The sequence below is a fragment of the Megalobrama amblycephala genome, linkage group LG1 (assembly GCF_018812025.1).
Source record: "Megalobrama amblycephala isolate DHTTF-2021 linkage group LG1, ASM1881202v1, whole genome shotgun sequence".
Lineage (NCBI taxonomy): Eukaryota > Metazoa > Chordata > Actinopteri > Cypriniformes > Xenocyprididae > Megalobrama > Megalobrama amblycephala.
Genome location: NC_063044.1, coordinates 9,222,091 through 9,248,809, shown reverse-complemented (window position 1 = coordinate 9,248,809; position 26,719 = coordinate 9,222,091). Strand labels below are relative to the sequence as shown.

At 44.2% G+C, this 26,719-nt stretch overlaps 2 protein-coding genes across 4 annotated transcripts in view; one reads left to right on the top strand and one right to left on the bottom strand.

The window, feature by feature from the left end:
* Positions 1 to 26,719, bottom strand: part of LOC125280859 (gastrula zinc finger protein XlCGF57.1-like) — a 1,316,469-nt gene that overhangs the window by 660,003 nt on the left and 629,747 nt on the right. The gene's annotated exons all lie outside the window — the stretch shown is intronic.
* LOC125243187 (5-hydroxytryptamine receptor 3A-like) overlaps positions 1 to 26,719 on the top strand; it is a 77,798-nt gene that overhangs the window by 45,999 nt on the left and 5,080 nt on the right. For all 3 annotated transcript variants that reach the window (XM_048152633.1, XM_048152639.1, XM_048152623.1), the window contains 3 exons: positions 10,601 to 10,773; positions 10,897 to 11,063; positions 13,440 to 13,653. In XM_048152633.1, the coding sequence (XP_048008590.1) occupies positions 10,601 to 10,773; positions 10,897 to 11,063; positions 13,440 to 13,653 (554 nt within the window). The remainder of the gene's footprint in view (positions 1 to 10,600; positions 10,774 to 10,896; positions 11,064 to 13,439; positions 13,654 to 26,719) is intronic.

Genomic DNA, 26,719 nt, shown 5'->3' with positions numbered 1-26,719 from the left:
TGTTGATTACTGATTGCTGACAGCTGGCCAAGATGACGTGATGATTTGTCAGATTATTTGAACATTGCTCCTCCCGAATTTTGTTAATAAAACATCATTTCACGAGTTCACACTTACAAATAATCAGATAGAAAAATGTATGCGTAGTAGTATGCGTATTTGGCGTGCTGTCCGAGGAGAGGGCTCCGAGCTCGTTATTTTGGCCCGAACCCTGATTACTCCCCCCAAAAATTGCAAACCAATGCAGGAGGGCAGCCAGAACATTACTGATGACCCCCAAAATTGCCTTGCTTAGGCTGAATGTGCTGCTAGAAGGGTTAGTAAAGGACCGGTAGAGTTATCGTCATATGGATGAAGACATTGGACAGCGCTGAGCTCCTGCGGTAGCTGAGGCGACATCACTGCTGCGGCAGTGGAGGAATTAGCCAGAAGAACTGAGCTCCTGCGGGAGCTGGGATGACATCACTGCTGCGGCAGTGGAGAAATAGCCAAAAGAACTGAGCTCCTGCGGAAGCTGAGGTGACATGACTGCTGTGGCAGTGGGGGAAATTGGCCTGAAGAACTGAGCTCCTGCGGGAGCCGAGGCGACATTACTGCTGCGGCAGTGGAGGAATTGGCTTGAAGAACTGAGCTCCTGCGGGAGCCGAGGTGACATCACTGCTGCGGCAGTGGAGGAATTAGCCAGAACTGAGCTCCTGCGGGAACCGAGGCGACATCACTGCTGCGGCAGTGGAGGAATTAGCCAGAACTGAGCTCCTGCGGGAGCCGAGGTGACATCACTGCTGCTGCAGTGGAGGAATTAGCCAGAACTGAGCTCCTGCGGGAGCCGAGGCGACATCACTGCTGCGGCAGTGGAGGAATTAGCCAGAACTGAGCTCCTGCGGGAGCCGAGGCGACATCACTGCTGCAGCAGTGGAGAAATTAGCCAGAACTGAGCTCCTGCGGGAGCCTTGGTGACGACACTGCTGCGGCAGTGGAGGAATTGGCCTGAAGAACTGAGCTCCTGCGGGAGCCGAGGCAACATCACTGCTGCGGCAGTGGAGAGAACAGCCAGAGGAACTGAGCTCCTGCGGGAGCCGAGGCGACATCACTGCTGCGGCAGTGGAGAGAACAGCCAGAGGAACTGAGCTCCTGCAGGATCCGAGGCGACATCACTGCTGCGGCAGTGGAGAGAACAGCCAGAGGCACTGAGCTCCTGCGGGAGCCGAGGTGACATCACTGCAGCGGCAGTGGAGAGAACAGCCAGAATAACTGAGCTCCTGCGGGAGCCGACGTGACATCACTGCTGCGGCAATGATAGAAAATTTCCGTTATATTGGAATGATGGTATTGGTTGAGTTGGATATGGTGGCTTGCAGGTATGTGTGAGAGAACAAGCTGGAGCTGAAACTAACCGATAGGTGTTCGTTGGGCTTCTTTAATATGGAAGCAATTAGATTGGATGTAGTTCTTAAGCTTCCAGTGACCAAATGTTTGAATCTGATGCTGGGAGTGGCCTTTTTGGGTGGCTGTAAATTGCTGCTCCTATGCAGAATGGATTGTAGGGTTCTAGGGGAGGCAGCTTGAAGAATGAAGTTGAGAGAGGTGTCAAGGAGAGTTTTTTGCGGGTGGTTTATGGAAATATCAGCTCAGAATAAGGTACCGGGGTTGAGAATGGGTCCACCTCTGGTGACAACAGCTTGAATTTCTAAGAGGATCTGATGTTGTTGGCAACATGGTTTGGTTCCAGGGCTGTAGCATTTGGTGGGATGGGCATCAGTGTAGTAGACAGGGTGAACTGCGTTTGCTTGTGGGACAGAGCAAGGAGGAAGAAAGGCCGGGACCGAGGCCGTTAGCGGAGGCAGCCTCACGCTCGGTCGGCCCCTGGAGCCAGGGGAGGGATGAGGAGGTTAGAAAAGAGGTAAACTGAGAAAGGGAAATTGCGGCATCTGGGCCTGCACCGTTAGCGGAGGCAGCTTCACGCTCGGGTTTGCCCCTGGAGCCTGGGAAGGAACAGGGTGGTTAGAAAAGGAAGGAAGGGAAAGTAGGACGTCTAGGCCTGTGCCGATAGCGGAGGCAGCCTCACGCTAGGGTCCGTAGTTGAACTGTAGACCAAAGACAAAAGAAGAGGTAGGGTGAAAGATGGCGGGATGAAATGGTTGAGACAGCTGAGCTTGCTTCACTAGTAGAGGCATCCTCATGTTTGGAGTGAAGGCGTTCACCCAGAGGGGCAGGCATCTTTGGATGGAGTGCGGCGCCGGGGAAAGCTGCAATGTGTGGCTAAGCAGAGGGAGGAAAGTAGGGAATCTGGGGCACGGTCCAGGCTTGCTGCTGCTGCGGCCTGATGCTTGTTTCTAGCACATGAATTGAAGATACAAGAGTGAGGAGATGTAAGATGAAAGAGTGGCCTTGTGGAATTACTCACATCATGAAGTTTAAGTAGCTGATCGAAGATAGTAATTCCTGTTTAGAACAGTTTGGACTGTTTAGGAAGGTGGAAGCGAACATAAATATCCTATTGATTCCTTATGCCGTGAGGCCTGGATATTAGCTATATTCTAGTTAAGGCCCAGAAATTCAATGGACGTGGCTGAACCCATCGTTTTATCTGGGGCGATTGGAAACCTGAGCTCAGCGAAACTGTGCAGGGAAGAGAGAGAAGTTATTAAATTTTGTACATATTCTTATTTTCTCGAAAAAGGCCTGAAATCCTTTAAACCTGCATATATTCACCTCTGACACAATGGTTTGATACTGTAAAAGACAGTACTGTTGAACTGTCATTGTTTGATGTTGAAAGATCATCAAACAGCAAAGTACAATATGATTTAGATGATCCTTTGTTCTTTAACTGTTGCTGGTCTGTGTCACAAGCACATTTATTTAGTAAAGATCAAAAGAGAATCATTTGTAAAAGACAGAGCTTTGCATAATAAAAATGTGCACCTTGAATTTATTTTAATTGTGTTCAACAATCACTAAAATTTTACCATGAACACACTGCTTGTATAACATTGTTCATTTATATTTATTTATGTTGGTTTCTTTTCTATCCGGACCTGGAAATTACTCAAATTCCATACTTCCAAACTGCAACGTAATAGTTTATTCATTGGTTATCTGTCTGGTTTGTTAAGTTACTTACAAATTATGCTCGTTATAAAACAGATACAGATGAAAAGGGAACGGTAAGATTTATTTAAATGCATCAAAATAATGATTTGAAAATAATTTTTCCTACCAGTCTCTGCGTCTCCAATATTGAAGCAGTGGTTATACTTAAACAGAAATACATATTATGACTAAGTTTCTAAGCGATTTTGTTGATAAATCGCTGGACAACGAGGACAATAAGTTCCGAGTTTCATTGATTCTGTATGCATGTAATATCAACGTCATACGAGCATCAGCTGATTGCGTGTTTAAACCACAATCGTGCCGTAATTTAGAACGGCAAACTTTACAGAAAAGTTTAAAACGTGGATTCCCTCGATCAACACTGATACAGATGGCATAACTGTGGAAATTAATTCAGTGACAGAAAACGAGAAGGATTTTAACTGTGCTTTTGCTGGGTTGAGCCGATGGGGTGGAAAGTGTCAGCTGGCTTGGACTGATATCGGCGCTGCGGCGCGGCTTTGCTGAAAGGCCTGCTGCGGCGGCCTGATGCTGGAGGAAGGCCCGTTTCTTCACGGGAAGAGGCGAAATTGCCCGAGACTCGAGCTTGGTGCTCGACTGCCTTGTCCATTTCTTTATGGCAGGAAAGATAGACTGGGCAGAACTAGAAAAATACACGGAAGGAGATCATGGATGTTTCGACCGCAGTGACGAAAGTCGGCCTCGGCGTCTTGGTATGCGGGGACTGTTTTGTTTGGGCTTAAGTGCCCCCGAGATGAATCGGCGGCGGTGTAATTGCTCCTAGTAAGGCCAGAGGATTGTGGCAAAGATACCTTGTGGACGAAAGATTCTTCATCGGACACACAGAGATTAATTTCGGACACGGTGGGAACTTAGGGCGGGTCAGATGCTGTCAAACTGTTGAGGAATATGGGTGAGTCGACCGTGTCTTATATATATGCTTTCACTTGTGCTAATTGGGTAGATATGTTGATTACTGATTGCTGACAGCTGGCCGAGATGACGTGATGATTAGTCAGATTATTTGAACGTTGCTCCTCCCGAATTTTGTTAATAAAACATCATTTAAAGTTTAGATTCAGAGTTTACGGAAAGGTATTAACTAAAACGTAGTTCCCTTTCGATACTTCACTCGTACTGCGTATGGGGGAAAGTCTCTGTAACACAGTTCTTATGCACGGGAAGAAGGAGGCGGGAACCGGCGAATATTCAACATAACTTTAATACCAAAATAAACAAAACACAAAACGAAAGTAACGCCGGCAGACCCTCGCGGACGTCTGCCGGCCCCACAAACATAATAAAACATAACGTAAAGTCCAGGCCTGGTCCTCTCTCGTCCTTTACTGACGTCGCTCCTCCTTTTATGCTCCCGGATCTCCTCCGTGAGAGACTCAAGGCCGGTGCGCCTCCCAGGTGGAGCTCATTAACACTCGCGCCACAGTCTCCCTTTTTCCCGCTACTGAAGCCTTTTTCAATAACGCAGTGCAACTGCACCGTCATTGGTTCACTCATGAGAAGTTGTTGAACCAATGACGGCGCAGCACAGCTGCACGGCCTATAGCGACAAAGCGCGTGAATATTCCCGCCGAAATGGGCGGGGTTTAGGGCTATATAAGCAGGCGTTTCACCATAGGATTTCAGTTCTCTCTCCTTCAGCAATGAACTTCTCTTCTCTTCGCTGATCTCCGGCTGAAGCCTTCGCCGCCTGGGAAGAAGCTGACTGTAAGAACGCTCTCGCCGCCGTTGAAGAGGCCCCTCAGCGGACTGCTGAGCTCGCCGGACTGCAGAGCGCCATCGCTGGAGCCCATTGATCCTAGACCCGGGATGGATGCCGAGCTGTTCCGCATCCTCTCCAAGGCAGTCGAGGAGCTCAACCTTCAATGGGACCCGCCTGAGGAACCGGAGCGCAGCAGACTGGATGAGTGGTACCTGCCGGGACATCGCCAGGCCCCTCGCCAGCGCGCCGCGCCCTTCTTCCCTGAGGTTCACGTAGAGCTGAACAGGTCGTGGCGCGCACCTTATGCTTACGCTCCTCTCAGCAGTCAGCCCCCACCTCGGTCAATGGATCCTCGGAGAAAGGCTACGACGGCCTTCCCCCTCTGGATGAGGCGGTGGCAGCTCACCTCTGTCCCCCCGCGGCTGTGGGGTGGAAAACCAAGAGGTCCCTCCCGTCTAAGCCCTGCAGGACGACCTCCGCCCTTGCTGGCAGGGCTTACACCTCTGCTGGCCAAGCTGCCTCTTCACTGCACACCATGGCTATACTGCAGATGTTCCAGGCCAAGCTCCTCAATACCCTGGACAAGTCTGGCTTTGATGCGCCAGCCTTCCGCGACTTGCGCAGCGCCACGGATTTGGCCCTGCGCGCCACAAAGGCCACAGCCCAGGCCATTGGACGGTCCATGGCCAGCCTGGTTGTGCTTGAGCGCCATCTCTGGCTCAACTTGACGGAGATAAAGGACACTGACAAGATGGCCTTCCTAGATGCCCCTGTCTCCCCGTCCGGTCTCTTTGGGCCAGCCGTAGAGGGCTTTACGGAGCCTTTCACAGCAGCCCAGAAGTCGTCCCAGGCTATGCGACACTTCTTGCCCAAGTGCTCCAGCTCCACCTCTGCTTATAGCCGCCCCAGGACTGCGCCGGCTCAGCAGAACAAGCCCGCTCCCTCTACCGCCCAGGCAGCTCCAGCTCCAGCCCCGAAGGACCCCAGGCCTCCAAAGTCTTCCTGATCCCAGCGGAAGAAAGAGGAACCGGACCACCCCCAAAGCTCTCTTGTTCTCTTTCCCCTCTGCCCCGTTCAGTTCCGGGCATGGGAATCAGTTTGTGTGTTCTGCGGCCAGGGTCCACTGTTGTTGCGCCCACGCAAAACGCCGTTTTCATGGCGAACACAATAAATATTTCACACTCTCAAAGAAAGAGCAATTTTCCTCTTCCACCCTTACCAGCATACGGACCCCTTCCGGGCGGCCCGTCGTCTGACGCCATTAAACCCATAGCCTCACGGGTTGAGGCCTGGCGTGCCATCCCCGGAGTGTCAAAATGGGTTCTGGGGATATTATCTCACGGTTACTCGCTCCAGTTTGCTTGCAGACCCCCGCGATTCAGCGGGATTCTTCCCATTTCGGTAAACACGGATGACGTGCAGGTCCTTTAGAAGTGACATCTCTGCTGGAGAAAGGGGCTATAGAAATAGTACCCCCGTCAGAGAGCGAGTCGGGCTTTTACAGCCGCTACTTCCTCATCCCCAAAAAGGACGGCGGTCTCAGACCCATCCTGGACCTCAGACTTTTGAACGTTTCCCTCATGAGACGGAAGTTCAAAATGTTAACGTTTAAACAGATCCTCGGACAGATTTGTCCCGGGGACTGGTTTTGCTCACTGGACCTGAAAGACGCGTACTTTCACATCCAGATAGCCCCCCACCACAGGCGATTCTTGAGATTCGCATTCGAGGGAGTGGCTTACCAATACACGGTCTTTCCGTTCGGGCTGTCCCTAGCTCCTCGCACATTTACGAAGGGCACTCTTTGCGAGGGCAGACCAGCCTTCGGCTCGTGGTCTCACGAGCAGAGCCATCTTCACATCAACTGTCTCGAGATGTTGGCAGTTATGCGAGCCCTTCAAGCATTTCAGGCGCACCTGACAGGACACCACGACTTAGTCCAGTCAGACAGCATGACAGTAGTGTCTTATATAAATCACCAGGGCGGACTTTCGTCCAGCCGCTTATGCGCTCTGGCGACACATCTCCTGGAGTGGGCACTACAGAGGTTTCAGTCGCTCAGGGCAACTCATATACCCGGAAGAACGAACTTGGAGCAATGTCCCCTCAGACGAGTGGATGCTCCACCCCCAGACAGTTCTCAGGATTTGGGAGTTCTTCGGCAGAGCAGAGGTCGACCTCTTTGCCTCAAGAGACAACTCTCACTGCCCAATCTATTTTTCGAAAAAAAAAAGAAAAAAAGTCCTTCTAGTAGCACCGCTCTGGAGGAGCCAGGTCTGGTCCTCGGAGCTCTTCAGGCTTTCCACGAAAGCCCCGAGGCCAATTCCCCTGAGACGGGACCTCCTTTCTCAGGCGAACAGGACGATCTGGCACCCTCAGCCAGAACTTTGGGCTCTGCACCTTTGGTCCCTGGATGGGAGCCTCCTAACCTCCCCGGGGACGTGCTAAATACTATTTCTCATGCGAGAGCGCCGTCCACGAGATGCCTCTATGCTCAGAAATGGTCTGTCTTTGTTGGCTGGTGCTCTGCATGCAACATAGACCCAACGGAGTGTGACATATCTCTGATATTGTCTTTTCTCCAGGAGCGTCTAGATATGGGCCGCGCCCCCTCGACGCTCAAGGTTTATGTAGTAGCCATTGCAGCGTTCCACGCTCCTATTGCTGGCCAGTCTGTGGGATGAAACAACCTTGTGGTGCGTTTCTTGAGAGGTGCTAGGCGGTTAAATCCTCCTCGCCCTCTCACCGTCCCCACCTGGGACCTCTCATTGGTACTCAGGGCTCTCAAAGGGCCTCCCTTAGAGCCGCTGCGTTCAGCCGACCTTAGGCCCCTGACGCTCAAAACTGCTCTGCTAATCGCGTTAGCATCGGTGAAGCGTGTTGGCGACTTGCAGGCTCTCTCTGTGAATCCTGTGAATCCTGCCTAACGACTCCAAGGTCGTTCTAAAACCTAGGCATGGCTACGTCCCTAAGGTGCTCTCGACCCCGCTCAGAGCACAGGTAATTTCCCTCTCAGCGCTTCCTCCCTCACTGGATGAGCGAGAGCTGGAATTACTCTGCCCCGTCAGGGCATTGAGGGCCTACACTGAGCGATCTCAGACGTTTCGGCAGTCTGATCAGCTCTTTTTCTGCTTTGGAGGCCGCACCAAAGGGTTGGCGGTTTCTAAGCAACGTCTTTCGCGTTGGATAGTCGATGCTATTGCTCTTTGCTACTCCACTATCCAAGTTTTGCTACTCCGCCAAAACTGCCCCATAGGAGTCAGAGCCCACTCCACTAGAGGAATGTCTTCCTCTTGGGCCTGGTCCAGTGGAGTTTCCATTAAAGACATCTGTGAGGCGGCCGGCTGGTCTTCGCCGTCCACTTTTGTAAGATTTTATAATCTGGATATTCCGACCCTACAGGCTCGGGTCCTGTCGGTATGATTCTGCGGCCTCCGTCGAGCTTTTATATCTTGCAAATAACACCAGAATAAAACATATAAAATGACAAAATTAAAAGTTTACCTAACCTATTCTTGTAGTCTGTCACAGAGCCGTTGAATGAGGAGGTGTGTGGTTGTTTTTCGTGGTCATTTAATACTGTATTTAGAGAGACAGTAGGCTAATGTTTTCCCAGAATGCATTGAAAATCTACAGTAACATACTGTACACATCTTATACAGTTTGAAACTGTTAAGAAGACAGTATATTACTGTGAAAACAACAGAAATCATTTACAGTGTAAATCCTAGACTTGGTTAGATTCAAACTATATCACCAGGCTATTTCATGGTTATAAAACCTTCAACAGAAAACTATCAACATCTGACCTTATTTCATTTTAGCTTCCTTTGCTACTGCAAATGTATTTGACAAACACAGTCACAGCAGCCAAAAAAGGCAAACATACAATAATCAGTGTTAAATTATATTTTATCCATTTAGCATCAACACAGAATTTGGAACAAAGGAGTATCAATATGTGCTGTTGCTCTATATTGGCCTTACAGTCTCAAATCACAATACTGAAAACAAAATAACAAATCCAAAAACAAATAACAAATTGAAAACACAAATGTTAAGTCAGAGAACAACAATTCCAAAAACAAAAAACAACAAAAATAGTCATAAAACACTATGACAAGTCATAAAAAAGAAAAGGTTGGTATATTTTGCAAATGGAATACTTACAGCTGATTGGATGAGACATCTATCAATCAAGATACATAGAAAGTACAGCAGGCTGTGGCAGTAGAAAGTTGATTTTTGTGTGCTTATATAAATACACCAATCAGGCATAACATTATAACCACTGACAGGTAAAGTGAATAACGCTGTTTATCTCTTCATCATGGCACCTAGTAGTGGGTGGGATATATTAGGCAGCAAGTGAACATTTTGTCCTCAAAGTTGATGTGTTAGAAGCAGGAAAAATGGGCAAGCGTAAGAGTTAAAGGTGCCCAAGAATGCTTTTTCACAAGATGTAATATAAGTCTAAGGTGTCTCCTGAATGTGTCTGTGAAGTTTCAGCTCAAAATACCCCATAGATTTTTTTAAATAAATTTTTTTAACTGCCTATTTTGGGGCATCATTAACAAGCACTGATTTACACTCGGCGCCGCCCCTTTAAATCGCGTGCTCCCTGCCACACGAGCTCTCGATTATATTACAGTACATTTACAAAGTTCACACAGCTAATATAACCCTCAAATGGATCTTTACAAGATGTTCGTCATGCATACTGTATGCATGCTTCGAATTATGTGAGTAAAGTATTTATTTGGATGTTAACGTTTGATTCTGCATGAGTTTGAGGCTGTGCTCCGTGGCTAACGGCTAATGCTACACTGTTGGAGAGATTTATAAAGAATGAAGTTGTGTTTATGAATTATACAGACTGCAAGTGTTTAAAAATTAAAATAACGACGGCTCGTCTCCGTGAATACAGTAAGAAACTGTGGTAACTTTAACCACATTTAACAGTTTAGCATTAGCAACATGCTAACGAAACATTTAGACAGACAATTTACAAATATCACTAAAAATATCATGATATCATGGATCGTGTCAGTTATTATTGCTCCATCTGCCATTTTTTGCTATTGTCCTTGCTTGCTTACCTAGTCTGATGATTCAGCTGTGCACAGATCCAGACATTCTGCCCTTGTCTAATGCTTTTCATAATGTTGGGAACATGGGCTGGCATATGCAAATATTGGGGGCGTACACCCTGACCGTTACGTAACAGTCGGTGTTATGTTGAGATTCGCCTGTTCTTCGGAGGTCTTTTAAACAAATGAGATTTATATAAGAAGGAGGAAACAATGGAGTTTGAGACTCACTGTATGTCTTTTCCATGTACTGAACTCTTGTTATTTAACTATGCCGAGGTAAATTCAATTTTTGAATCTAGGGCACCTTTAAGAGCCCAACTAATGGAAATACCAATCAACGTTATAGTGACTTCAAACACAGAGTTAAACCTCTGTTAATTCTCAGTAACAACTTTTGTAGAAGTCTAACAGAAATAAAGTCTGGTTAGTGAAGCTGTTAATGCTGTTGGAGTTGTTTAATCCTCCTCTGCTGAGATTTTGAGAGATTTAATGTCTTCTTTTATCTTCAGTTGATTTCATCTAAGGCTATAGCTGGAAGTCAGTTGTTCTTGTGTTTCTGCTCATCGCAAGCTACTTTTGCATTTACATTTGATTTGAATAATTGCTGTTCCAATCATCCAATCATCATGTCTTTTAATAATCAGTGTTAAATTATATTTTATCCATTTAGCATCAAGACAGAGTTTGGAACAAAGGAGTCTCCATATGTGCTGTTGTACTCTGAAGGCCTTACAGTCTCAACTGATATTTTTGCTCTGACCACGGCCTGTAAGATGGATCTCTACAAGTTTCCCTTTGACACCCAAAGCTGCAATATAACACTTCAGTCTACAGTGTATTCAGGTAAATCTGAAACCCATGAATCAGTTTTGACAAACAAACACATATGAAAGAAAATATGGTTTATTCTTCTAAACAATTTGACTTCAGTATAAAATAATAAAATATGAATGTCTGTTCCTACAGATCTAGAGATTATACTTCAAACTGTTTATGAATCAGCACGTCTTACTAATAAGTCAAAGGAGCTCTTTCAGGCCCAGGGAGAGTGGGAGCTCCTCGATATACAAAACAAAAATGCTACCACTGATGATGGCCTTGAATGGTTTAAAATACATCAGCTGATATATCAGGTACAGAGTACTGGGTAAGGAATGCACACCAATATTGAATAAATAAATAAAATGATTAAAAATAAACAAGAATAACTAGTTCATGAGTTTGTGAAAAATGTGCCAGAATTAAATTATAAAATGTTAACCCTTAAAAAAGCAGGGGTATCAAATATCCCTTTTCCAATACATTTGGACTCAAATAATTATTAAATAATAGACCATGAATAATTTTTCAGCATTCTGTTAAATTTGTTTGGAATAAACCATTCATATTGATAAAAGTATTCTATATTTCTAAAGATCCAAATATTCACTTTTTACGGTGGCGAGAACTGCAAAACAAATCACAATGCTGAAAACAAAATAACAAATCCAAAAACAAAACAACCAATTGAGAACACAAATATTAAGTCAGACAACAACAATTTCCAAAAACAAACAAACAAACAAAAAAAGTCAGAAAACACTATGACAAGTCATGCAAAACAGAAAAGGATGGTATATTTTGCAAATGGAATACTTACAGCTGATTGGACAAGACATCTATCAATCAAGATATGCAGACAGTACAGAAGGCTGCAACAGTAGAAAGTTGATTTGTGTGTGCTTATATAGGCTGGAAAATGCTGCTTTCAGGGGACACATTTCAAGGTAGGAAGGCATCAAGGCACGTCCGAATGCAATGTTGGCTTCACTTCCTGAGTTTCCTGAGATACTTTCTTTTGATGAATGCAGCATATAGATTTACCCTTCACTGCCTTTGATATCCCACAATGCAGTGCTTCTGTGACAGTTGAGCAAGAAAAATGAAGATGACATCCGAAAGTTGTGTTTGCTAGTCAGTTTGTGTGTAAAAGTATGTTTTTGACCAACATTTTCCACTTTTGATGTCATTTTCCAGGGAGAAATTAGTAATGTAGTAATTAAATTGTGTTTTTTAGTTCTCACCAAAGATCCAACAGACGAGCTACTGTAGCTCAAATTGCTCAAGAAGTTAATGCTGCATAGAAAGGTGTCAGAATCACAGTGCATCACAGGTGCAGGGGCTGCATACCACAAGGGTGCCCTTGCTGACCCCTGTCCACCCGAAAGTGCCAACCGTCAGGGCATCAGTCCACAGAGCAATAGAAGGTGGCCTGGTCTGAGTCACGTTCCATGTGGATGCCGGGTGTTTCGTCGCTTACCTGGGGAACACATGGCAATATGGGAAGAAGTCATTGGAAGCTTACGCTTTGGGCAGTGTTCATCTGGGAAATCTTGGTAGTTACTTTGACACGTCCTACCTGTGTTCAGACCATGTACACCCTTTCATGGAAACTGTTCTGGTGGCTGTGGACTCTTTCAGCAGGATCGTGCCCTGCCAAAAAGCAAAAATGGTTCAGGAATGGTTTGAGGAGCACAACAACGAGTTTGAGGTGTTGACTTCCAAATTCCCCAGATCTCAATCAAGTCAAGCCACTGTGGGATCTGCTGAACAAACAAGTCCGATCCATGGAGGCCCCACCTCGCAACTTACAGGACTTAAAGGATCTGCTGATAACATCTTGGTGCAGATACCACAACATACCTTCAGGGGTCTAGTGGAGTCCATGGCTGTTTCTCAATATGCATTCTTAAGCGGTCTTACGTCCTTGTGTTCTCGGCTCTACGTCGAAGTTCAATTCCAATAACCAAGAACACAAGAACAGAGGACGCATGAAAGTACCCGGATGTGTTCCTTCATTTCAAGAATGCATTGAATGCAGACTTGACAGAATTGAACCGTTAAATATCCCAGAAGACGCTTCGGGTGGTGGACGTGTGTAAACCTGCAAGCTTTAAAGTTCTTGTTTATGAGTTTCCTGCTACAAGCTTGCAAATACGCAAGTATGATGGCTCTGGAAAGTAAACATTTGTCCATTTGTTTTGCTTAATTTGAATAAAGTGATAACTTGAAGAAAGCCTGAAGTATTTTTATTGGCATATAAAAATAAAAGATATAAAATTTATAAAGGTTATAAATAAAGGTTATTACATTTGTTTGTGATGTTATGGTGCATTTATTGTGCATTGTGCATACTTTATGCTGGGACGGTCAGTTGAGCAACAAGATCACAGCACATCTCAGTTCTCACAATGATGCGTTCTGTGTATTCGCGTCCTTCTGAGTTCGTTCTTTCAAGGTTGCCTGGCTCTGCATTACCAATCCGTTCTCTGTGTTACCAGAGCTCTCTAATCATAATTGTTACTACTGGTAATAAGAGACCCTATACTGTTTTTTTTTTCTTTTAAACTGGTATAATGATCACACTGATTTATTTTATGTATTTTCTTAGTGTTATCAATGTTAAAGTCCATTGTGATGCTAATGTTACTCTCTCTCTCTCTCTCTCTCTCTCTCTTTCTTCATGGCAGATCACCATAAAAAGGAGACCTCTACTGTATGTCATAAACATTATAGTACCAGTATTTTTCTTCCTTGTGCTGGATGTGATCTCTTTCTTCATTGACACAACAAGTGGATCAGACAAGATGAGCTTTAAAGTGACTTTACTTCTGTCTATTTCTGTGATGCTGCTGCTTGTTAATGACATGCTGCCGTCTGCGTCTGAACACATCCCTCTGATTGGTGAGTCTAATGTAGACTTGATTAATGAATATTACTTAAGTTTTTTAGGAATACAATCTTGTAATTGAATATCAAATGGAAGTCATAACAATCAAACAATATGCATTTAAACTAGAATATTCTCTTACAATGAAATAAATGTAACCCTCTACTGCACGCATTATGATAGACATAGAAAAAAAAAAGTATTTGACTCTTTTTCTTTTCTTAGAAATTAAAAAAAATAAAAATGAAAATATTATTTTAAGGTACTTTATAATATGTTGCCCTACAGCAACAACATATAATAGTGAAAATAACTCAGAATAAGTGTAAGTTTATATAGTTAATATTTTTCCTCAGAAATGTTGTTTGTATTGAATCAGTTGGTGCTGTTATAAGCTTAACAAGACATTATAAATGACACCTTATACATTTTGTGCTTTTATTTATTCCATTCTTTTTTGCTGAATAATGCTTTATATTCTTTGAATTTCATTACATTTTTCATTAATATTATTTAAATTGCAAATTTATACTGTTAAAAACAAATCTAATACTGTTTGTCATGTATCATAAAACATTGACATAAAACCAAACATCACAGTTCATGAAAATTCAACATTACGCAATCTTATGAGAGGAAGGTTATGAACATGAACCCCCATAGTCCTTGAAACTTCATCTTTTTCTGTATGAAACTTCACAAAGCAGTTTTTTTTTTTTTTTTTTTTTTTTTTTCAGAGGTGAGGCACATATACACATCACATTTGGTGTACTTCATTCTAACAATACACTTACAGCCACTTGTACCTGCCTTTTTGAGACACCATGGTAGACCAGTGGTTGGTCTGGTCTAGTAGTACTGGCTGTGGTGGCAGTGGGCAGGCAGGTCTCTGATGTTGATTTAATCCCCAATACAAATGTCATGGCAGTCCTTAACATACGACTAATCAACATTATATCACTAGCATTAATGTTGTTATTGTTAAAGCTTAACTGTAGCTGAACTTCGCTTGCTAGCTATTATAATAATGTCATTCCATTACTGAACAGTGTTGCCACTTGGCAACACAGACATTTTATCGATTTACCAAAAAATAATTTCATAAAGTGGTGAATATGTCATCATAACTTACCTAAGATGATGTTACCAATTTGTTTTGTGAATGTGACATGGGCTGGTCCTTGTTTGTTACTGATGTTTTAGTTTGCTTTCAGCAACTACCAACAAGAGACGGCAGTCTGTCAGAAATCGCGCCACAGAAAAAAAATTCCATGTTATGTGACTTAAAGGGATAGTTCACCCAAAAATGAAAATTCTGTCATCATTTACTCACCCTCAAGTTTTTCCAAACCTGAATACATTTCTTTAGGGCACCATTGACTTCCATAGAAGGAAAAAAATACTATGGAAGTTAAGTTAGTTTCCCACAGTTTTTAAAATATCTACCTTTGTGTTCAACATAAAAAAAAATATACAGGTTTGGAACAACCTGTCCAGCAGAGGGGAAACTGAGCACAAGATCAACCTCCTCCTGACTTCCCGTTTTGTATTTTATTATTAATGCAGTGAGTTCTTTCTTCACACAGGATGCGGAAATCACAATCTCCAGTTCATTTTCAAAGAGAAACAGCGATGCTCGTACACCCAAAATCATGTGACTTTCACAGCTCTTCATAGCAGTTATATGGTGTATAAAAATATTACACAGCAAAATCCCGTGTAAAATTATCCCTGAGTGTACATATTTGTCCACACTACAGAGTTTTAAAAATAACACTGAAGCAGTGTTGAAGTTAATGAGATAATTAAGTGATTAATTAAGTTGTTGTAACTGAGGCATACAATGACTGATCTGCTCCAAACTTCACATGTTTGATAACAGTCCTGGCCTGAAGACATCTACATGGAAATATTCAGTTATAGTCAAAGCACCACCTGTTGGCAGCAGGAAGTGTGGCATGTCGAAATGCATGTCACCCATTGTTCACTGTTTTCCTAAGGCCAACAGGTGGCGGTGAGCTGGGTGTGAGGGCCCTTTCATCACTGCTTGCAGCTTTAATTAAGGTTTGTTTCTTAGCTAAAGCAGATAACTCCAGCAGTCGTTTTTGGCAAAAGCAGATAACTCCACATTTCTTGTTTCAGAGGTAAACAAAACCAAGTAATTGCATTTAAAACACACCCAAACACATGTATGCACACAAGTGCACACACACACTAACAGATCAGCAAACACATAGGCCTAAAACGCGTAAAAGGATAACCACGGTTTCGGCATGTAAGACGTCTATGGTGTACAAAGACTTACAGTCGAAATTAGAAATCCTCGATCACTTTTAGTCAACTTTGAGGACACTCCCTTCAGCTAAGTGTCTAGAAGCCTTGTCACTTGACCTGAATACTTTGTGCTGATTTGCTAAAACGGTCTTATCGGTTTCTGTACACAAACAACAAGGGCGCTTGTCGGAATACAAAAAGTATTTAGGGATCAGAACGTGCTATATGTGCAGAATAACGCACAGCAGTCACACACCCGGTACTCTCACCCGTCCTTGTCGGAGATAAGCTAAAATTGAAACCGTTAATACATTCACACTCTCGCACACAGGGTATCTCTCGCACGCATAGTTTTAGATATTTAGATATAAATAACAATGTAGTGCACAGTTATTACATTGCTCAATGAGACGACAACGGTATTCTCCGCCTCCTCTCCCCTGCTCCGTTCAGAGGTATCGAAATTTGGTACCGAATGACGAGACCATTTTCGATACTCGATAGATTCATGTCTCTTCCGAAGATTAAGAGATTGTTATGAAAAATATATAAAAATATCATGAAATTGAATGCATTTACAAGGCAGGAATAAACACTGCTGCAGTGAAAGTTTGAGAAGGCAACTGAAATAAAATATCTGACTATTTCAATGCATGTGAATCAAAGAAATATGTCTAATAATTTTTAATATAATAGTTTATATTAGTTTCACAAAGAGCTCAAATGAATACACATAGGCTTAATTTGTTTAAACACTATATATGTTGATGCATATATTATATTTATATCAATTTAAAAGCAAAGTTATAAATTAATTGTCAGTTAATATAATAATTATATGAATATATTATGTGAATTATACATAATTAATTCATATAATATAAATATAAAAAATAATTAGCAGCAAAAGATTAGCAATTTTGTCTCTAAAATGTTTTCACTATAAACTGATTTAATTTTGAGTGAGAGACACAGGGAGATAATTTACTTACAGCTGATTGGTCCAGTTTGGGTTTGCAATCTTTAAACCAGAATAAAACCTGCTCTGGAGCAGGTTAGCCATGTAGTGTAAGTTACCATGAAACCCGCTAAAAACCAATCCACCTTTATGAGCCCAAAAAAAAGAGTTTACTCAAACTAATTTTGGGTGTAATCGGGTGTGAGTCTCCCTCGTCCACCTGCGATCTAAACACATTTTAATACCAGGTGTAAAGCAAATAATAATCACCATAATGGTACCATAATACAAAATTTTCATTAAAACATTAAGATCTAAACTTCTGTTAAATCTCAATAAGAACTTCTGTAGATATATGACAGAAATAGAGTCAAACTTGTTTAAAAAAAAAAAAAAAAATGGGTTAGTCAGTTGCATTTTTGGTTGGTCTTTATTTCTGTTCTTGTTGCATTTGTTCTCATTTATGTGTCTTGTAGCCTATATGGCTTTAACATTGTACACTGCATAATATACAGTGTTAAATTAAGATAAAGTTTGTACTACATTAGAAATGCAAACGATCTAATCAGGGCTTCAGACTGCACCTAAATGGTCGCATTTGTGACCATAAAATGTTCATCTGCGAGTGATATTTTTGCTGAGGTCGCTATTGGCAACTATACAAATTCACACATTATGACTAAAATTTGCATGTTATTTGTGTGTTCTGTGACCAGTAGCCTATCGCATCATTTGTTGTGTTGACGTAATTAAATGAGATGCTGTGTGTGAGCGTTTCACTGAGTTAGAGCGACAAAATATGAACATATATATATAATAAAAAAAAATCACACACCAAACTGACGCCAAAGAACTATTGCTGATGAAAGCCGACTGTGTTGTTACCTCACGTCGCTGCAGATCAGCTGCATTTGAACACCCTGTTCTGCTCCTGCATAAAGAAGACAACTGCCTATTTCTTCATATAAATTAGGCAAGGCAAGGCAAGTTTATTTGTATAGCACATTTCATACACAATGGTAATTCAAAGTGCTTTACATAAAGAAGAATAATAAAAATAGAACGTAAGAAATAGATATAACAGTAAAAACAGAGAATTTTGCTATTTGGATAGAAGAGCTAGGAAGTCTTAGGGAGTTTTTTTGTTGTTGTTTTTGTCCGTCAGAGTGAATCTAAACAGATCTATCCATCAGAGAGGATCTGAATGGATCTTCCTCACACAACAGGACTGCTACCTGTTAAGGCACTTCAAACTGATAAACAAAATTTCAATCTCCCCTTTTGCTAAGACACCTCAAACTGCACCACACAGCCCTAATCCCCTTCCGGAGATATCTTATCTATGCATCGCAGTTCAGATTTCCCCTTTGGAAATTTCCCCCTTTGGAAAGTGTCCTGACTGTAATCTAGAGATATCTTAACGATGCAACACAGTTCAAATTTCCCCAAGGTTTGTTCCCTTATCCAAATTTACCAAATTTTTAACCTAATCACTTTCTTCCTAATTCTCCCAGCTCTTTCAACCAGACCGCAATATTTAAAATGCATTAAAAGTCAGAATCAAGATGATACATAAAAGATATAAAATACATTAAAAATGAAATAAAAACAGGAAAAGGAATTTAAAGAATAAAAAGATAATACGTATAAAATAAAGTGCAAACAGTTCGGACATAGCACAGTGCTCAATCAGCAAATGCATAGATAAAAAGATGTGTTTTGAGTCTTGAATTGAATGTGGCTACTGTTGGAGCACGCCTGATCTCTTCTGGAAGCTGGTTCCAGCTGCGGCTGGCGTAACAGCTAAAAGCAGACTCTCCCTGCTTTGAGTGAACCCTTGGTATTTCTAAGTGACTTGATCCTGATGATCTGAGTGATCTGTTAGGTTTATATTGTATGAGCATATCTGCAATGTATTGAGGTCCTAGGCCATTGAGTGATTTATAAACAAGCAACAGTACTTTAAAATCAATTCTAAATGCAACTGGAAGCCAGTGCAAAGACCTGAGGACTGGTGTGATGTGGTCATGTTTTCGGGTTCTGCTCAGAATCCTGGCAGCAGCGTTCTGTACGAGCTGCAGTTGTCTTATGGTCTTTTTGGGAAGGCCAGTGAGGACCCATTACAGTAATCCACCCTGCTGGTGATGAAAGCATGAACAAGTTTCTCTAAGTCTTGACTGGAGACAAAGCATCTAATTCTTGCAATATTTTTGAGATGATAATATGCTGATTTAGTTATTGTCTTTACATGGCTACTGAAACTCAGGTCTGACTCCAAAATCACACCAAGATTCCTGACTTGATTTTTAGTTGTTTGACCCCTAGAGTGAAGGTACATGTTCACTTTGAGAACTTCATCTTTGTTTCCAAACGCAATGACTTCAGTTTTGTCTTTGTATAACATCCAATCTTCATCCAATTTTTAATTTCATCAATGCATTGGCACAGGGAGTCAATGGGCTGTAGTCATTAGGTGAGAGGGCTAGGTAAATCTGGGTGTCATCTGCATAGCTGTGATATGCAATTTGGTTCTTTCTCATTATTTGGCTCAGTGACAGCATATATAGGTTGAACAGGAGGGGTGCAAGTATTGAACCTTGAGGGACTCCGCATGTCATTGATGTCCACTCAGACTTGTGGTCACCGATACTCACAAAATAACCTCTCCCTTCTAAGTATGACCTAAACCATTTAAGGACCATCCCAGAAAGCCCAACCCAGTTTTCGAGCCTGTCAAGAAGAATGTTGTGATCGACAGTGTCAAACGCAGCACTGAGGTCGAGTAGAACCAGCACTAATAATTGTAGGGCATCGCTCGACAGAACTTACCAATGACTTTATCAATGAACAACATGATTGAACAAAGCTTCATTTGGTCCAAAAGATCCATTTCCTGACAGGAAACACCTAGCCTTAACAGAAGTGATGACGTGACTTCTTTTAACAAAGGACTCTGTCTAAAGGACTTCTTAGCTCATCAGCAATAAACTAATCAGAACCCATCACGTGGATCTGATCACATTAAATCTATTGATTCTCTCACAAAACCCTCTTGTATTATCGGACGGAACAGGAAAAGACCCATCAACGGATTTAAAGACGAATCTGTCCTATCAATACCTCCCTTGTGTGAGCAATCCATCCTGACCCGGTCACTCGTGACTCCGGTCAAAGTTTAAACTATGCTTAAGGACTCAATCTTGAATCTCAAAAGGGACAATTGTCGATTACTTAAAATATTAACTATATCTAGAATAACGCATGATATGATGGGATTACTAACATGTTGGAGTCAATGCATTATATGTTGGTATTCCCGTATGCATTTTCTTTCTCTTGTAATCATTGTTTTAATTAGGTCAGTCTAGTAATATGTGTGGAAGAAGTGTGTCATGTTTGAGTTCTAAATGCAGAATTTATAATTCTCTGTAATTCTGTGTGAATGAAACATTGAAATTCAGTATCAGGAAAATATTAAGAAACTTTATAAAGTTGTTAATAAAACAGGAGAATGTTCTGCAGATATCACGCGATGTGATCAATAGACAATAGACGAGGCGTGTCTAATCTCCGTAGCAACGTCTCATTGGAGGATCGCTCCTTTAAAACTATGCTGTCCAAACAAGCTAGTGCTGGAAGTCAGAAGTCAGAAGTCGGTCAGAAATCGCTCGAAATCGGTCAGAAGCCGGACTGAAGCACAGTCGTTGAAGCCCGGTAGCCGAAGCACCGCTACTTTGACCACGGTGGAAAAGTCGCATGGGTCATTGATAACTGATTGACCGGGGCTGATTTTCCATCTAACACCCGACTTCAACAACGAGCTGCGCCGCTGATCATTCGACAGCCGTCACATCCAGACTCCAAAACACTTCGTGAAATATCTGACCAAAGTCTCCCAAGAAGAGAGCCGCTCAAGCCAGACGCTCAGAACAGTTGCACCAGCCAGCAACATCCTTCAAAGCTTCCGCGCAACCCACAGGGCTTTCCCGAGAAGACGTCACCTGAAAGACAGCCAATCCAGAACGGGATTCCGCTGTACACGAGTCACGGAACAACCCGATTACCTCAGCTGTCAGAGCAAACGCAGGTACAAGCAAACTTCTCTCTCTCTTGCTGGAAACTGGTGAAACTCCTTTAAACCTAAAGAATCAAGCCAAAGCTCTGCTTTTGTGATTTTCCTCAGGTTATGAGTTAAGTTAGCACTGAACTTGGGACTTTTCATAACTCATCAACTCCGCGAATGTGTGTGCATGTATGTATGTGTGTGTGTGTGTGTGTGTGTTTAGCCTTAGTTTCCTGTAATCATTAGAAGTAGTCAATAAATCTTGTTTTGATTTTCACATATACGAGTTTCTTGTGCTGTGTGTCAAATTACTGCCTTAAACGTAAAAGATCAAGTTACCTCTTGCTTATAATATAATAATTACAATAATAGCAATAATCATAATAAAATATTGTTACTGTTGGCCGCAGAATAATATTTTATCCAGAATTGGTAAAATACTCTAACCTCAATTTTCGCTGGACGAATAATTGATGAAGTGTTAAATATTAATTCTGAATCATTTACAGTGAATCATTTTGTTACGAATGGAGACTCAGGCAGGAGATCCAAGTGCAGCATTTATTTACAAGTGAGAGTGGTCGTACAGGCAGGGTCAATCAGGAGCGAACAGGAACAGCAAGGAACAGGCAGAATCGTGGTCAAGGAACAGGCAATGATCAGGACAGGCAGATATCACTCACAGGTCGGTATACAAGCAAGAGGTCGAGGCAGGCGGCAGACAGGGATAAACAGGGTAACAGTCCAAACGGTAACAGGCAGAACAGACAGGGAATAAACGCTCAGAAATGACACACAAGGAAATCAAGACTTCGCGGTGAGGTGGTGTGAGTGAAAGTCCTTTATAGTCCTGATAATGAGCTGCAGCTGGGTGTGGTGATTAGTGTGGAGTGATTGTGAAGTGAGTGCAGGTGATGAGCAATGGAGGATCATGGGAAATGTAGTCCGGGATGTGACAGGAACATGACAGGAACAGATGGTGATCGTGACATAACGCCCCCTCCCGGAAGGCGCGTCCTCGCGACGTAAATGGAACAGCTAGGGAGGGGGGTGGGTGCATTGGGGACTGGTATGCGGACATGAACAGGGTCCCCAATGCAGGTTCCAGGAACTCGACCACCATGGCGGGTCAGGTGCTACGGGCAGCCACGGCAGGTCAGGTGGCTCAGGCGGCCACGGCAGGTCAGGTGGCTCAGGCGGCCACGGCAGGTCAGGTGGCTCAGGCGGCCACGGCAGGTCAGGTGGCAAGGGCGGCCACGGCAGTTCAGGTGGCAAGGGCGGCCACGGCAGGTCAGGTGGCAAGGGCGGCCACGGCAGGTCAGGTGGCAAGGGCGGCCACGGCAGGTCAGGTGGCTCGGGCGGCCACGGCAGTTCAGGTGGCTTGGGCAGCCATGGCAGGTCAAGAGTCTCTGGCGACCACGGCGGGTCAGGTGGTCTGGGCAGTTCAGGGACCGCTGATGACCGCGGCCGTGCAGGGTTCCCACCCACAAACTCCCCACCCCTAGGTATACTGCCCCCCCAAAAAAGTTCTTGGGGATTTCAGCGGGGCCCGTCGCAGGTTCGTGGGCAAGGAGTTCGGGTGGCGGCGGCAGGGCCAGGCGTGTGGGTGAAGCCGTCAGGGCAAGGCGTGTGGGTGAAGCCGTCAGGGCAAGACTCCTGAGTGGCGTTGGCAGCGCAAGGAGTTTGAGTGGCGCCGGCAGGGCTGGAAGCGTGGATGGCGCCGGCAGGGCTAGAAGCGTGGATGGCGCCGGCAGGGCTAGAAGCGTGGATGGCGCCGGCAGGGCTAGAAGCGTGGATGGCGCCGGCAGGGCTAGAAGCACGGGTGGCGCCGGCAGGGCTAGAAGCACGGGTGGCGCCGGCAGGGCAAGAAGCACAGGTGGCGCCGGCAGGGCAAGAAGCACAGGTGGCGCCGGCAGGGCAAGAAGCACAGGTGGCGCCGGCAGAGCGAGGAGCTTGGGTGGTGCTGGCAGACCGAGGAGCTCGGGTGGCGCCGGCAGGACAAGACGCTTGGACGTAAGAGGGGGAAGAACAGAAGGAGCCTTCTTCCTCCTCCTCCTCCTCCTCTTCCGAGGATGAGGCGATGGTTCACCGACTGGAGCGGTTTCTGGAGCAGACTCACTGGCTGAAGCGGGTTCTGGGGTGGACTCCATGGCTGGAACGCCCCCTACCTCCGTGAGCACCGAAGGGGCGGCCATCTTGCCCGTAGGCACTGGCAAAGCAGCCATCTTGTCCATCGCGTCCAGGGCGCTTGAGTCCATGGCAACTGGTGAGCTTGAGTGCGTTGCAACCGGCGAACTTGAGAGCGTTGCAATAGGCGAACTTGAGAGCGTTGCAATAGACGAACTTGAGAGCGTTGCAATAGACGAACTTGAGAGCGTTGCAATAGACGAACTTGAGAGCGTTGCAATAGACGAACTTGAGAGCGTTGCAATAGATGAACTTGAGAGCGAAGCGGCCACCGGGCTTGAGAGCGTAGCGGCCGGCGGGCCTGAGAGCGTAGCGGCCGGCGGGCCTGAGAGCGTAGCGACCGGCTGGCTTGGGTGCGAAGCGGCCACCGGGCTTGGGAGCGAAGCGGCCGGCAGAGGCTTGGGAATGCCAGCCACTCGTGCTGAAGTCAGCGGAGGATCAGCCACACTGGAACGTAGTCCTCTGCGCCCTTGGATAGATCCAGAGACGTGACGTGACACTGAACGGTCAGCTGAGACGTGACGTGACTCTGGGCGATCAGCGGAGACGTGACGTGACTCTGGGCGATCAGCGGAGACGTGACGTGACTCTGGGCGATCAGCGGAGACGTGACGTGACTCTGGGCGATCAGCGGAGACGTGACGTGACTCTGGGCGATCAGCGGAGACGTGACGTGACTCTGGGCGATCGGCGGAGACGTGACGTGACTGACGTGACTCTGGGCGATCGGCGGAGACGTGACGTGACTCTGGGCGATCGGCGGAGACGTGACGTGACTCTGGGCGATCGGCGGAGACGTGACGTTGCTCATGGAGATCAGCTGGGACATAGACTGGTGTTGTTGTAATGGTGGCCGCCATTTTGTGAATGTTCTTTGATGCGGCGTCCATTACGTGATCAAGCATGGTGTCGCGTTCTTCTGCGACACCCACAGTAAAGGGAGATCCGCTCAGTAGTAAAGCCTGTTCAATATACTGTTCCAACGTCCCGTTGGGATCGTGTATCGGCATGACCGCACTGAGCGGGTCAGATAGTCCACCGCGAAAAAATATCATAAGACACTCCTCGGTAAAGCAGGTCAAATGTGCCAGTTCAATAAAGTCTGTTACATAATCCTCAATGCATCTATCTCCCTGACGGAGACCGATCAACTGGGCGGATGGATTCATGGTGGTAATGACAGGAACACTCACGAAAGCTGCTGGATCTGTGTTGGCGAAGTCTTCTGTTACGAATGGAGACTCAGGCAGGAGATCCAAGTGCAGCATTTATTTACAAGTGAGAGTGGTCGTACAGGCAGGGTCAATCAGGAGCGAACAGGAACAGCAAGGAACAGGCAGAATCGTGGTCAAGGAACAGGCAATGATCAGGACAGGCAGATATCACTCACAGGTCGGTATACAAGCAAGAGGTCGAGGCAGGCGGCAGACAGGGATAAACAGGGTAACAGTCCAAACGGTAACAGGCAGAACAGACAGGGAATAAACGCTCAGAAATGACACACAAGGAAATCAAGACTTCGCGGTGAGGTGGTGTGAGTGAAAGTCCTTTATAGTCCTGATAATGAGCTGCAGCTGGGTGTGGTGATTAGTGTGGAGTGATTGTGAAGTGAGTGCAGGTGATGAGCAATGGAGGATCATGGGAAATGTAGTCCGGGATGTGACAGGAACATGACAGGAACAGATGGTGATCGTGACACATTTACAGTTGATTCAATTCTTATTCCCTGTAACAATTAAATTGAGCTAATAAATAGGCTAAGTCCTTACATAATTTACCTGAATCTGTGTTTAGGCGAATATCATTTATTATCTTTATGAGTGCTGTCTCTGTGCTGTGATGCGGTCGGAAACCAGATTGAAAGTTGTAAAAGTATCCATTCAAGCTTAAGAACTTGTTCAGCTGATTGAAAACAACTTTTTCAATGATCTTGCCTATGAAAGGAAGATTTGAGATTGGCCTGTAGTTGCTCAATATGGTGTTATCCAGATTGCTCTTTTTCAGGAGGGGCTTAACAACTGCAGTTTTCAGGGATTTTGGAAAAGTCCCAGAGAGAAGTGAGGCATTTACCACTTCTAGGAGATCTGCTTCTAAACAGTTAAACACTCTTTTGAAAAAAGATGTGGGAAGTGTGTCAAGGGCGCAGGTTGATGTTTTAAGGTGCTGTACTGTTTCTTCCAAAATTTTACCATCAATTGCTTCGAAATCAGACATAATAGCTACTTTCTGAGGTTGTGATCTGATCTGTTTTACCCCAGTGCAGTTCAAGGATGTGCTGATCGCCTTTCTGATATTATTAATTTTCTCAGAGAAGAAGGAAGCAAACTCACAACATTTGCTGTCTGAGAGCATTTCACTGGGAATCTGAGTTGGGGGGTTTGTGAGTCTCTCTACAGTAACAAAAAGAGTGCGGGTGTTGTTTAAGTTTCTGTTTATTATATTTGAGAAGAAGGTCTGTCTAGCTTTGCCTAATTCCACATTGAAAGCATGAAGAATATCTTGATAGATGTTATAATGGATTTCAAGTTTTGTCTTTCGCCACATGCGCTCAGCTTTTCTGCATTGTCTTTCACAGGAGCAATGTTATCAATAAAATTCTGTACTTTTGAGTTAAAAGAATCAAGGAGAAAATCAACAGAGTCTGCGGATATGCTTGGTGTTAAAGATATAGCCTTCATAAACAGTGCACTAGTATTCTCATTTAAGCATCGCTTTTTGCCCGAGACAGATCTAGCTTCAACAGTTGGACAGATCAATATTTCAAAGAAAATACAGAAATGATCAGATAGCGCTACATCCTTAATGACAATGGATGAAATGTTTAGACCCTTACTAATAATTAAATCTAGATTGTGTCCACGATTGTGTGTAGGTCCATGTACATGCTGAGTCAGATCAAAAGTATTCAATCCAGTTATGATTTCTTTTTCCATATTGGATTCTGCATTTTCTATGTGGATATTAAAGTCCCCAGTACTAACAAAACAGTCAAACTCTGAGGAAATTGCTGATAACAGTTCTGAAATGTCCTCCACAAAGGCTGGAGTAGAATGCGAGGAGCACCTTTTAACAGAATACCTAAATATTCGAAAGACAAGTAATCACCAAATGACAGTTGCTTGCATTGATAGACATCTTTAAATAGAGCAGCAACACCTCCACCTCTCCTAACAGCTCTGCAGACACTCATAAAAGTAAAGTTAGGAGGGGCTGTTTCATTCAGGATTGTTGCACTGCCGCTGTCTTCAAGCCATGTTTCATTTAGAAGCATAAAATCTAGGTTGTTTGTGGTTATTAAGTCATTGACTAGAAGTGATTTATTTTTAAGTGAACGGATGTTTAAAAGTGCTAACTTAACAGTCTTACTTTCTGTCTCTACAGTAATCTTAGTTTGATGTGTAATAGGTAGCAGATTAAATGGGTTTGCCAAACGGTTTGAAAAGGCCTTAGGCTTTCTATAACGTAATAAAACAGAAATAGAGAGAGCAGCAGGCACACTGGGTTCCCGCTTGTTCTGTAAACATTTGATAAATTCACTGTTATCATAGCGTGGACCCGACACACATCACTGAGAGCTGTTATCGGTTGTTTTTGATTC